At 46.5% G+C, this 14119-nt stretch overlaps 1 protein-coding gene across 3 annotated transcripts in view; it reads right to left on the minus strand.

The window, feature by feature from the left end:
- Positions 1-3384: 3384 nt before the first annotated feature.
- LOC119178177 (snRNA-activating protein complex subunit 1) overlaps positions 3385-14119 on the minus strand; it is a 69284-nt gene continuing 58549 nt past the window's right edge. For all 3 annotated transcript variants that reach the window (XM_075889081.1, XM_037429357.2, XM_037429358.2), the window contains 2 exons: positions 5155-5200; positions 3385-4084 (listed from right to left, as the gene is read on the minus strand). In XM_075889081.1, the coding sequence (XP_075745196.1) occupies positions 3668-4084; positions 5155-5200 (463 nt within the window). In that variant the 3' untranslated portion in view covers positions 3385-3667. The remainder of the gene's footprint in view (positions 4085-5154; positions 5201-14119) is intronic.

Genomic DNA, 14119 nt, shown 5'->3' on the forward strand with positions numbered 1-14119 from the left:
GGGAGCTGCCACCATACCGAGACTCCCACGGACACTATCACAACTCACGCACCTCGTCAAGAGGATCGCGAATCAATTAAACGGACTCAAAGAGCACGACACGCTACGTATAATGCAAGCTCTGTTCACCAGCCGCATTACGTACGGCACGCCATACCTGAATTTGAAAACAGCTGAAATTGAAAAACTCATGATAAGAAAGGCCACTAAAGTAGCCCTGGGACTTCCGCCAATGGCCTCTACCACACGTCTCCTAAAGATGGGCGTCCACAACACGTGGCAAGAACTCATCGAAGCACATAGGAACAGTCAGCTGGAGAGGCTCAAGCTGACGCCCACGGGGATGTCGGTGCTCCGGTACCTCAACTACAGCGACACATTCATCACCGATGCAGACCGGAAAAGGCGCATCCTGCTGTACATTAGAAAGTCGCTGTCCATTGCACCTATTCCACGCAACATGCATCCTACTTTCCACAAAAGTAGACGCGAGGCTAGAGCTAACGCTATTCGACGAAAGTTCAAGCAAGACCCGGACGCCCGCTACACTGATGCGGCCAAGTATCCGCATAGAAACGTGTATGCTGTCAGCGTCGTCAATTCTCAAGGCCGAGAATTAGCGTCGGCCACGGTCAACGCACTCAATTCAGATGCCGCAGAAGAATCGGCAATCGCTCTAGCAACCACAACATGTACAGACGCCGCGGTGATTTTCACCGACTCACAAGCCGCCTGCAGGAATTTCGCTAAGGCCGTATCTCAGCCAATGCCATCAATATTTTGAAACGGCGAAGCACTCCACTCCCATACACTTGTGTATTATGGGTGCCAGGACACGAGGGTCTGCAGGGAAATGAAGCGGCCCACGCCGCTGCCTGCGAGCACGTCAGCCGGGCTGCCCCCTGCCCACAGGACATTCGACCCGTCGTTGAAGAGACGGAAGTTGTTCAAAACACCTACTCGTCGTTACTCCAGCATTACAGGCTGGAGCGACGAGTATACCCTCCACCACACCCAAAACTGACAAAAGAGGAAAGCGTAATACTGAGACGCCTGCAAAGCAGCACATACACGCATGGGGCCCTAATGCACCGTCTCTACCCAACGAGATATAGCTCTATGTGCCCGCTTTGCAACGTACCGGACACCCTGGCGCACTTGCTTCTTGCATGCCAGTGTATTGCCAGACGTAATCTGCAACAACATACGACTGATAACGAGGCAGGACAGACGAACAAAGACTTAACCGAAACGTGGGAGGCGAAGCTCGCCCTCGAGGACCTGGAACTGGAAGATCAACAACAACTCGTCGCCAGGGCCAAAAGGGCAGTAGAAGCCAGAGGGTTCCTGGACTAAGAAGCCCTCCCACCTAAGGGTGACACCGGGCATTGCTCGAGGCACTGTTTCAAAATAAATGTTTACTTCTCTCTCTCTCTCTTTTGTACGATCATTTCTGAAAAGCAGAAAGGCAGTCATACGCAGTGGGAATTTGACATAAGAATATACACTAGGAAACAGAGCTACTCTGCAAGGGGCGGTAATTTCCCCCCATTTATTTAATATCGTCATGAGCAAACTATCAAAGAAGCTTGCAGCAGTCGCGCACATTGGCCATGCATTACACACGGATGATATAATAATTTGGTGTCCAGGAGGTTCAGAGGCTACTGTGGAACAAGCTCCCCAAGGAGCTCTCGATGCAACTGAGTCTTTCCTGGCGAACACAGAACTTGCGCTCTCGCCAGAGAAATCAGAGCTCCTGCTGTATAGACAAGCACGGCGGGGGGGCTAGGGGATTAATACTCCTCAGTGAAATACCCATCAGTATTCACACCGAAGACGGACGTGACATTTCATGAGTTGATTATACTAAGATCATGGGTCTTGTGATAGACTTCGAAAAATGTAATGCCAGGGCCATAGGTGATCTAACCACATATAGAAAACATAATAAGGTTAATCATGAGAGTTTCCGGTAAGAAAGGTGGAATAGGAGAGGACATGCTGCTTAGGGTTCATCATGCTTTCCTTATGAGCCACGTGAACTACATAGTATCGGCTCTCAATTGGACACAATCAGAAAAAAATAGATAGATAGACTTATAAGCAAAAGTATCAAGAAAGTGCTTGCTATCCCAATAACAACCCGTACGGAGATGCTTTTCAAGTTAGGGGTTCATAATACCATGGATGAGCTAGCGTACGCACAAAGCATAGCACAAATCACCAGATTATCCTGTATCAAAGCAGGAAGGAACCTGTTAAGCTCCGCAGGCCTACAACCTGGCATTAACAAAGGTGAGGCAATACAGTTCGACAATCATGTCATAAAATCATTCATTCTTGACCCATGCCCAAGAAACATGAATCCACAATTTAACAGGATAGAAAGCTCGCGAGGCCAAAAGCATTCATAAAGAATCTAATGGGTACAGAAGCGTTTGTTGATGCAGCCCGTCACGAAAATGCTGGCAGATTTTCAGTGGCTATTGTGGACCACGAAGGAGACCTCCTCTAGTCCTCCTCACTTGACACCTCAATGGCAGAAGTAGCTGAACAGGTAGCGGTGGCTATGACGCTACTAGATCCGAAACGCACCACCATATACAGTAACTCGCGAGCTGCTGTACGGGCCTTTCAGTCGGGTCTAGTCTCAAAAGAGGCAGCTAAAATCCTTAAAGGCAGGTCCCTGCAAGACGAACCTCACCACATCACCTGGTTCCCGGCTCGCATAGGTTCAGACGTAATACCGGGCCGCCCGAACCCCAATGAGATCACTCACAAACGTGCGCAAGGATTCATATGCCGCGGCGATCAGGAGAACTCTAATGGTTTGAAGCAGCTCGAGTTCGGCGAACCGCTCGTCACTTTTCATGAGATTATCTCGCACTACAGGGACATTAGACGCGTGTTCTCATCCCCCAACCATAAACTTAATAGAGCGCAATCTATCACGTTAAAAATGCTCCAAATGGACTCTTACCCCTCAAAAAGCTTTTTTAGTATGGTACATGCAGAGATAGACCCAACATGCCCAGACTGTGGAGAAGTTAGCTCATTAAAACAAATGCTCTGGCGATGCCCTGCATTGCAGGGCTGCTGCCAGGAAGCCTGGTGGAACGCTGCTATCAATGGCCCCAGTTATGACGTCCAGCTCTTGGCTGTCCAGAAGGCCCGTGAGAGGGCGGAGAGGCCCGGCCTTCCTGTCCCCGACATGGGTTTAGTCACGAGTTGGATGTATACACATCTCATCCTCTTCCTTCCAGACTAAATAAATGTCTTTTCTCTCTCTCTCTGCCTTAGCTTACATAGTCATTCATACAAAAGCAGCAAGCCCACAAAATAAGCACAAAAAATAAACAAAAGTAAGATTATGTGCAGCAATTTCCAGTTGATGGAGATTTTCCACCACTACATTCGTACACAACCATATTTCACAGACAGTGCTTTCTGACTAGAAACAAGTCAAGATGAGAAGGATTATAATGAAAGGCATCAACAACTTAAAATAACCACCAATAAAAATTTCATGGGGATGCCACGCGGCATGACTAGGTATTGTAGAAATGAATATAAATGCAATAGAAATGATGCGCTTCACCGCTAGTCGAGTCTTGCGACGTTCGAAAAAAAAACCTTATACAAAGTTCTGAAAGGCTACTGCTAGTTAGTTTGCTTTTCTTGATTTCTTACTGCTTGGTTTCTTTCCGCCTGATTTCTTTCTTCCTCTGGTTGCTTTAGAAGCACTAGCAGAACTGGATTCCCGAGACTTCCTTCCTCTGGTTCCTTTAAAAGCACCACGTTTAGAAGCACCAGCAGAACTGGATTCCTGAGAGTTTTCTGTTGCTGCAAGTTTCGTCTTCCCAAGACTTGTATGACGACTGCTGCTCTCTGCTGACTCTGGAGCACTTTCGTCTTCGCCCGAGCGCTTGGGCACATCACCCATGAGTTCTGCGCGGCGTTTTCCCAGGCGAGTATTCGTCACGGCACTGTACTGCTGGGCTCGCAGATTTCCACGCCTTGCCACTACCGTCTCCTCTTCAATGGTGCTTCCTTTGGCCTTGCGACTTGTACTCGCTGCAGCCTTAATAAATGAGCAAGCCATAAAAAGGTCAATGCGTTTGTTGTACACAAATTAAAAGCTCTGGCATCAAGAAATGAGTACTTGACATACTAGCATGCAAGCTACCGAGGATGAATGAAGGCACACCTGCCAAGCTATGAACGATAAAGTTAATAAACATACCAGGAACATAGCAGAAAGGAAGGATTAAGTACTATGTACATGTCATATTTCGAGTCCAGTATTTCAGTAGCTGAAACCAAGATACAATTATGACGCATGGCGGGGTGGGAGTCTACGAATTAATTTTGACTATCTAGGGTTAACATTCACCTAATTCTATGCACACAAGCGTTATTACATTTGACCTCCATCAAAATGTAGATGCCATGGCTGAAAAACAAGTCTGCGACCTTGTGTTTCGCAGTATAATGCTTCAGATGTTAAGCTACTACGGTGGGTACATGCATTGTACCAAAAGTATTCACCAATAATAATTGCTGGTGTTTTTATGTCAAAACCACTATAAGATTATGAAGCACATGGTAGTAGGGACTCTGGATAAACTCTGGCCTCCTGGGATACTTTAACCTTTTACCACAAATTTAATTTCTGAGAAACATAACAATATCGCCAATCTTTTAAAGTAGTCATAACTTTTTCCTCACAACTCTGACTCTAAGAATGTATTACAGCATTTCTGTTTCTGTTACATCCATTCCTGCTTCGAATTAGCACAGAAATTAAAGAACTGCCATTGAGGACGGCTTTCCCTCAATGCATGCCAAGGTAACAGGTCAAAACATACTGAAGATCAATATAATGATGATCAAATGAATGTGAAGATGCATTTGATCCTGGTATCCAGATGATTATGCGATGGAACACTGTCCGCAGCTTTTAGTCATATCGATTAACAGCTCAACAATGTCATTCACAAGATAATGCTCAACAATGTGGCTGCCCTCTGCAGAAAAATTGCGCCACAGTAAGACAGTGCTCTTGATTTCACTAGAACCAATTGCTTGTTGCCACTCAAGGTCACCCCAAAGGACACTCACTTAACAGCAAATAAACAAGAGACTCCTCACCTGAATCTCCTGACAACGGTACTCAAATTGAAGCACAGACACCTCCCTGAAAAAGCAATTATACACCGAATATGTTGACGCGTATAGATGAAGGAAACAGTACGCGTATGGCACTCGCTTGTGATCAGGGTTTTACGAGCTAGGAGAAAGCTTATAAGGGCCCGTAACACTTTTTGTGCATGGTCAGATAACGCTGACAATCAGTAGTCGAGGCTCCCAAAAACACGCGAGCCAAATATTATAGCGCGGTACGTGCGCCTGGAACTTCCAATAAGTTCTCAAAGTCAGCAACCAATCACTTCCTCTTCTCTCGACAAACGACACTAGAGGCCCAAAATCACTGTGTCCCAGGCCAAACATCAGCCATTGGCCGACTTGAGTACGGCGCAATGAGCCGTTACGCAATCACACCTCGGGCATCCAAAGAACAAAAAAAGAAAGAGAAAAAGTGTTAGCAAGTCACCAGGCGGGCGTGATGTATTTTCTTCCCCCGGGTCATCCTTCCTGCTGAGCTTCCATTGCTTTCATCGGGACAAGGGCACAGCAAATGGAATTGTCGCGTGCGTCACATCTTTTTAACTCCACTCATACCGCATTGGAGACGATCCGCATTGGACCAGATGACAGCGAAAGGCACAGTTTCAATTTGAAACCTAGGGTAGCAGATGAGCAGCACAGCGATGCTTTGTCTGCTTTGCAAGATGTTATGTTTACAAAATTGTGAAACTGTTCCTTACAGCCAGTTTTTGTCAATTAGGTAAATCTAATTAATACATTTAAGCAAAGCCAGCCTGCTAGAGAACCTTTTTTTCTTGCAGCAAACTTCATAAAAATCACACCATATATTTGCCACACTGTCACATGGTTCAACAGACACAGGAAAAATTCAAATACAAAATTTCTACCTCTTTGAACACACAAAAAACTGGTAAAACTGGTAAAAACTGGTAAACTGGTAAAAAAACTGGAATATGGTAAAATCTCGTAATTTGACCCCCGTTAATTTGGAATTTGGGTTAATTCGGCCACGACGTATGGTCCCGTCCAAAATGTACGTTGTTCTATTACTGATAACTCTGATTATTTCAGACGAATTTGGCCGCGCTTCGGTTAATTCGAACGCTTGACAGCAGTCAAGTCACGACGGGGAAGCAGCAGCGGATTCTGCCGGCCAAATTGACGGCACACCTAAACAACTTTGGGATCTGATTGCGGCCTCTGAGATTCAAAACTTCGTTCATGAGTAGTACATCTAGAAGATGCCCCCCCCCCCCCAAAAAAAAAAAGAAACACATGGTACACATGGTGGTTTAAAAACTAAAATAGGAAGCAGTGCATCATTACTGTCATCAGCCACAGGGAACCTAAGGATTTGCCTTTCTTTTTTTCTTGCGCGTTGTGCACGTTTGCGTGACAGTTGAGTTGGATTACTCACCTCTGGTGTGCTTTGAATTATTTATCTGTACATGATCAGTGCCATCTGCAGTTTTACAATTTGCTCTTTTTTGAAAATTTCACTGATTTTTATTCAGTTTTTATCACCATGCGTCTTTGTGTGTGTGTGTGTTTGTGTTGTCTACTTCGTGCGTGCGTGCATGACCACCGTGCGAGCAACGCCAGGATGGCTTCCTCTTCGTCTCCTGCAGCCCCAACCGCCCCAACTCCCGCAGTGAAGAGTGCGAAGTACGAAGCAAAGGATTCGACTGCGAATATGAAAATGTTGAAGGCGTGCAGGCGGGAGCATCTCGAAAAGAATGATTGAAAAGTTCAATGTGAAGAAAAGCACGCTGAGCACTTACGTAAAGAATGAAGAGCAGATTATGCAAGCGTATGTGTCACGGACGGCCATTTTTGGCGGCCCCGCGTCCTGGCAATTAACGGGCGCCGTACTCTCCCACTGACCGTGGGAACGGCGGGCGCATGAAAGGGAGCCGAGAAGTGCAGAATGGGGTGCTCTTCTTAGAACGTCGCCGCCGACGTTTGATCCTTTCGTAACTGCGGCGGCGTCTGCAAGGTCGTGGAAGGCCGCGATGTACCCCGAACAAGGATTAGACTACGGGACACACCGGCTGAGAGCCAAGCAGTCTGACCGTTTCCCACGGGGAAAACCGTGAGAAAACCTCTGGTGGCCAAGTCGTATGACAACACCCCAACAGGTTGTCACTCTCGCTAGTTGAGGGCCCTCTCCTAATTAAAAAGGGTCGGGTCAATATATTTTTGGGGGCGGAGTTTCCATCAAGGAAACTCGCATGATTGGACCCATGTAGAGGTCTCTTGTCCCCAAAGAAGAGAGCGAGGAGACACGAGGGGGATTTAAGCGCAGGATTTTGCCCTGCTAGGCAGACTAGTCGCTGACCAACATGGTGTAGAAACAGATCACCAAGCATCTCTTCTAGAAGTTTTTAGTGTGGCTCTGTATCGGCTGGCCACCTAAACTTGGCCGTTCGTCTAGTTGTGACCCGATATTAACGTCCGCAACGTAGACATCGGGACTTCACCTCGAGTTAGCTCAACCTGCCCGAGGTCACCTGCAAGCACTAGCCTCCCGGAGCCACCAGCGTTGCAACACTGCCGACATCGCAGTCGTACCAGAACTCTCTTCGACTTCTCGCATCCGATCGTCGGGGACGAAACGCTGCCGGTCACCACACGTATGCCTTCACCTGAGTATATCTTCGAACTTTCTACTCCGTAGTTCTATTGTTAGTTTGTGTACTTTGTAATAGTTCTCTCTCGTAAGCTGATTTATTGTTTTTATATGTATTTTTTGTTGTATCAAGTGTTGATGTATTTTGTTAGTTGTACTGAAGTGTTGTACTATATCCCGTGTGCTGCAATATCACTAGAGTAAAGTTTGTTTTGTTTTCTCACGTCTCTGATCTCTTCACTGCCTCTGCTTGCGTACGGAACGAACTAACCTGCTGTCATTCCCGTCGCTGACTTCGCGCTGGCGACGCTAAAGTGGCAGCTTGTAACAGTATGGCAGGGATATGTTTGGCGACCAAAGAAAGAGGCTTTGAACGGCAGCGCATCACAAGCTAGAAAAAGCACTGTTGCACTGAATTGTTGTTTCGGGCGATGCGCGTTTGCCCTTGAGCGGCTCCCTTATCTGCGCACAAGCAGAGAAGTTCGCGGTGACCATGAACATTGACTTCTTCAGTGCGTCGGAAGGCTGGTTCGACCGCTTCAAAAAGTGACACGGGCTGGTGTTCCGCAACGTGTGTGGTGAAAGCAGTGAGGTTGACGAAAGTGTTGTGCAGGAGTGGCGGTCTGGACTATACGCACACCTTTCTACGTACGAGCTGTGCAACATTTTTAACGCTGATGAGACAGCACTGTTTTTATAAGGCTCTGCCTGACAAGACAATCGCATTTAAGGGGGACCTGTGCGTCGGTGGCAAACGAAGTAAGGAGCGCTTGACAGTTCTTCTGACTGCTAACATGACAGGCACAGAGCGGCTAAAGCTACTGGTGATCGGGAAGGCTGCGAAGCCAAGATATTTTAAGAATATTAAGCAGCTGCCTGTTGACTACCGGTTCAACAGAAAGGCTTGGATGACAGCCGGAAGCTTTCAAGCCTGGCTGCGCCAGCTCGACCGCCACTTTGCGACCAAGGCTCAGAAGGTTATGTACGTGCTAGACAACTGTGCTGCGCACACGAAGGCGTCCGGGCTCGAGAACATTGAACAGCTTTTCCTGCCTCTGAATGTAACGGCTTCTCTGCAGCCGATGAACCAGGGAATCCTACAATTCGTGAAAAGCTGCTATCGACAGCAAGTACTCGAGCGGATGTTGCTCTGCATGGAGTCGGGCAATCAGTACCAAAGAAGCCTGCTAAGCGCAATCCACATGCTGACAACGTGTGGAACAACACACCGCCTGCATTAGTCGCAGATTGCTTTAGGCATAGCGGCTTCATGCACAATGCTGCTGATCCGGGGGTGGTGGCCGATGAGGAAACTGGCGAAGAGCAAGACGGCCGCTATATTTGCATCATGCCAGCTAATGTGCCCCTTGGCGATTACTTCGCAACTAACAGCAATGTTGCCATGGCCGACACAGTGACCGACAGCAATATCGTTTCCGAAGACTTGGACGGCTAAGGGGAATCGGCTGACGAGGACGTAAGTGATGCTGATGAGCAACCATGCCACACAATGACGGAAGCTGCGCATGCGTTGGCCGTATTGGGGGACATATGCATGCTTTTCTCGGACGGTGTGCGCGGACTAAGGCACCTACAGGAACTTCGCAAAATTATGACGTCTCACATTGCGTCTGTGAAGCAAAACGCGATCACAAACTTTTTTAAGAAATGAAATTTTAGTGGTGTAGGAGACATTTTTCAAGTGCGTTCGTACTCACGATAATTTGTACCCTTGGTTCATTCGGACATTCTTTCCGGTCATGTAAAGTCTGAATTAATGAGGTTTTACTGTACTTTGATTGCATTATACATGAGAAAATACGTTTACTCAGTGTTCGGCCAGGTACGGCTCAGTTAGCTAGAGTACAATGCATGCACTTGCAAAGACCAAAGGTTGAGTCATAAGCATCAGATCTCACCAATTTTTGTGGTCTATAGAAAAAATTCCGCAACAATTAATTTTTTCAGGCATCCCGTCAATATCATTATAGCAGTATTTGACTGTATTATACATCTTATACATAAGCGTTGGTGTGCGCTAGAGTTGGTGTTTCGACAAGTGGACTTGTATTTCTTGCGCTTCAGACACTCATAATGCTATTACATTTTGTCCATTCAAGTCAACATGACCTTCAACTTGTAGTGTGGCCAGTGCCATGCTGTGCTAAAAAAGATCTATGCCATTTGTGGTTGCAGGGTCAAACTGGCCTGCAGGTACGACTTCAGAACATAAGCAATGAAGATGGCAATTAGGACCCTACCAAGCCAGCAAAGTAGAGGACGCCATTATGCCATCATTCTTTCTTGCATAAAGATTAAGGCTGATTAACTAATTATTAGAACTTGAGAGATATTTGATTACGATGCCGTGCCTGTATGGATAAGTACAATACGTGCACGTTAAATCATGCTGCTCACGAACGCCACAGTATGAATCATAGTTAAATATTGTATTGCAATACGCACCTTGAACTACGAACTCAGCAGTGCAAGTGGTATAGCAACATTACGCTTTCAAAACATGCTGCGTGCTTTTACCAGACAGCAACCAAAACAAGCTGTAAGGTCATTCATTGACGCCTACTAGTGTATTTTTGCTTCTAGTGCATGTTGCCGGCAAAAGTGAAAGCAGCAGTGCTGTTATATGCCCATGCCCACATTCAAACTTGCAAAATCTTTAAAGGGACCATCTACCGCTCGAAAAAACTTTTCCAATTGTGGCGCAAATGAAAAGATCGTTCATCACATCAGCGGCAACGAGCATGCTTTTGTGCCAGAAAAAAAGGAATTTTAATTTTAACTCAATGTTGAAAGTCGATTAAAAGTGACTACTAGCGTCACCCAACAGCAAATGTGGCCAATCTTGACAGTATATTGGTAGGACAAGAAATCTTCGCACGTAGATTTAGACTGCTTAAAAACAAACACATAATTTCAAATTGTGTTTTACGCACTTTAGGCAGCTTCAGGTTGCGCCAGAGTATTTTTTGCTTTTGTTTCCCTCACGCATTCAAATAGGCGCCCGGTGGCGCAGCCGGTGGTGTGTTCGCTTGCCTGCATGCCTCCTACAAACGGTGGAAAAACGAGAACATTGCGTCTGCCACCGCTCGTGATGACAAAGAAGTGTGTGCATGCCTAAATCACCACAGAGGTATTTGTTTTATTATTTAACAAAACTTGATAAAACCTGCAAAAACCGCACGCGGTTTCAGTTTTCAACTTTCACCGGCACCGACCAATGTTGTGGGCATTCATGCCACCGATAGGAGACAGAATGCGGACAGAAAAATTGTGTTTTAAAAATTTCTATGCACTTTCCAGAGAAACAGCTGCAAGGTTAGACACTTCACATGGCATGATTTTTATTGCGACACAAAACAGGAGAGCAATAAAGGACGGTAGACAGTCACTTAAAAAGGTTCAGCAGGAAGTCTTATAAAAAAGACGAATCTTCATACAGTAAAACCCCGTTAATTCGGACTTCACAGGACCACAGAAAATGTCCAAATTAACCGAGGGTACAAATTATCGCGAGTACGAACAAAACAAGTGAAAAATGTTTTCTACACCATCAGACTTATTTTTTTTTTTAAGTCCGTGATCACATTTTTCTTCTCGGATGCTAGGTGCGACAGTCACAGTTTTGCGAAGTTCCTGCAGGTGGCTTAGTCCGCGCACACTGTCGTAGGAAAGCATGCATACGTCCTCCAAAATGGCCAACACGTGCGCAGCCTCCGTCATAGTGTGGCGTGTACGCTCGTCAGTATCACTTACGTCATGGTACTTTAATACTTTTTTTCTGGTCATGAAACTCCCGCATCACTCAATGGGACAGCTTCATACGCTGCCCACAGTTTCGGCGTCGTGGCGCTCGTGTAGATAGAGAGGGGAGGAAGCTGGCTCGGCCGGCTGCTTCCCAGCCAACACAGAAGAACGCGTGACGTTGAAACATGCGATCCCGTGACAAGAGACTGCCGGATTTTCGTTCAACTCAAAGAACACTTGCGTGTGTGAGAAACAATTCAACGCCAGAGACATTGTATGTGCGGACGTGGGCACAGTGAACGGAGTCATCATTTTGCGCCCCGAGAACGACCGAGACTGGTGGAAGACGCCGTACCAAGGATTTTCGAAGGTTTGCCCTTTTACCTCTCTAAACCAAAACAGCGTTCACGTGCAATGAAGTGCCTACCTTTAAAAAGGTCGCGAGAGCGTCCTCCGGATTGTGATGCGACAAGTCGTGAATGTAGACGTCTCCAGTGCAGCCAACGAAGAAATCGATGGCAAGTCTGGCACAAAGCTTGCAAGTATCCTATCCGCTCATTACCCTAACCAAAGTGGTTCCTGTCCTTATAAATTTTGCGCTTTCTCACTCTTTGAAAATGTTGTGAGAACTGAGAATCGCAATGGCAACGCTGATGCAGAGTGTCAAACAGAGGTCACCATTTGTTCAGCATCGCAGCTGCAGAGAGTCAAGGCCCAACTTCGCGGCGTGAAACAACAGCTTCAAATATGCCAGCAGAAACTGACAAAAGCGAAGGCGTACGCGAATAGAAAGAATGGAGCGTATGCAGAGATTAACAAGCTTTACGACCAGAAGAAGCTCATTATAGACCAGTGCAACGAAATAGCACCTAGCCCCTATATCTAGCAGCTCACAACAGTTTCATCTAATTTTTTATACTTTAAAATCAAGGGCACAAGATAATAACACCAAATTAAAAAAGAAAAGAGCACAACTTGAGTATCGATCTCCATATTGAGGTGTCCTATTCTGTGCTTTTAATTTCTGCTTTATCATTAACGATATCCCCCAAGAGGTACTTCAAGGCTATTAATGCCAAGTGACCCTAATATACAGGTTTGTTTATTGGCACGCAAACTTCTATTCGCTGCTATGTGATGCCCTATAGAATAATGTGACAATTATTCTTAAAATGAACGTTACGTGGAACCAGAGCACGGCTGCTCCGCAATCTCTAGTGAAAACTATGTTAACCTTTCAGTCATCTAGAATCAGTTTAAGTGTTCGGTTTAAGCCTGAAAGCGACTACGCAGGAATTGAGAAATTTAGGAACGCTACGAATGCACGTAGCTTGACAGACGGACTCGGTTAAAACATTGCCAGCAATCAAGGACTAAGCCAATTTGACAATGCACATCATGGGCCACTTTGACGATCTCATACATACAAATAGCTGCTATGATTCGTTACCGAGAACACAGAGAACGAAAATATCTGAAGAAGTGTATTTGATGGGAAACACTTCCGCGAACGCGCTATAGCTCTGCCCAGCGCAGCTGATTGATGACCTCTTGCTTACCGTGTCGCGCCTCTGGTGGCCACTTTTGTCTCCATATGAAACTTTCGCGGGAGTTTCATGACCAAAAAAAAAAGTATTAAAGGACCAAGCTTACATCCTCGTCAGCTGATTCCCCTTCGCCGTTCAAGACTTCGGCGACAATACAGTGGCTAGAATAGGGAAGTGTGATGAGCGACAAGCAGCGCCCACGGAGCGCACAGAAGCCTCCGAGGAGGAGCCGCCTGGGGGCGCGTGCAATCGTTTATACGTTGTTTGCACGTTTCCGACAGTTTCGTGGGGCACGTTCGTCCTCGTTTTTTTTTTTAATAGCGGTGGCACTCAGACACCAACGCTTCTGTATGCGCTCTCATGGCGCAAAAACAGTCATTGCTTCGTCCCGGCGGGCACTAAAGGCCACAAGTCGGCTGAAAAAAAAAAAAAAAAATGCGTTGTTCGGCATTCCACACTCTGTTTAGCTCTGTTTGCGCAGTGGCGGAGAGCGATCCCACGAGCTGACAAGCTGCTTCAAAAAAACTCGGCTGTGTGCAAACTGCACTTCGACGAGATGTACATCTTCTGGCACTTTGAGCACTCTGTGAATGGCGAAATTAACCGCATTGAAAGGGGTAGGCCTATAGGCGTGCTTGCAATTTGGGGGGGGGGGAGAACGAAGGTTCATTGTTGCAGGGCGCCTCCTCCCTATTAAATCAGTGTATGAGGCAGATTTTTCGCCCCCCCCCCCTTTAGATAACTAAAGGAGTGCCCTGCCGCCTAGTCAATGTATAGAGCAGATTTAGCGCACCCCTCCCAGGTGACTAGAGGGGGGCCGCGCGCCCCGTTTCCCCCTTTGTGCGGACACCTATCGGTAGGCCTTTCAGAGAAGCTCTTCGCATTTGTAGACGCCCTTGAAATCACTTTTTCAAAGTGGTTTAGAGCTACAACGAGCTTCACAGGAACAGCTTGAAAGAGCTTGTTTCCTGCTTGAAAAAAAAAAAAAAAACATGTCACACTGGGC

This window comes from Rhipicephalus microplus, chromosome 1 (assembly GCF_043290135.1).
Source record: "Rhipicephalus microplus isolate Deutch F79 chromosome 1, USDA_Rmic, whole genome shotgun sequence".
Lineage (NCBI taxonomy): Eukaryota > Metazoa > Arthropoda > Arachnida > Ixodida > Ixodidae > Rhipicephalus > Rhipicephalus microplus.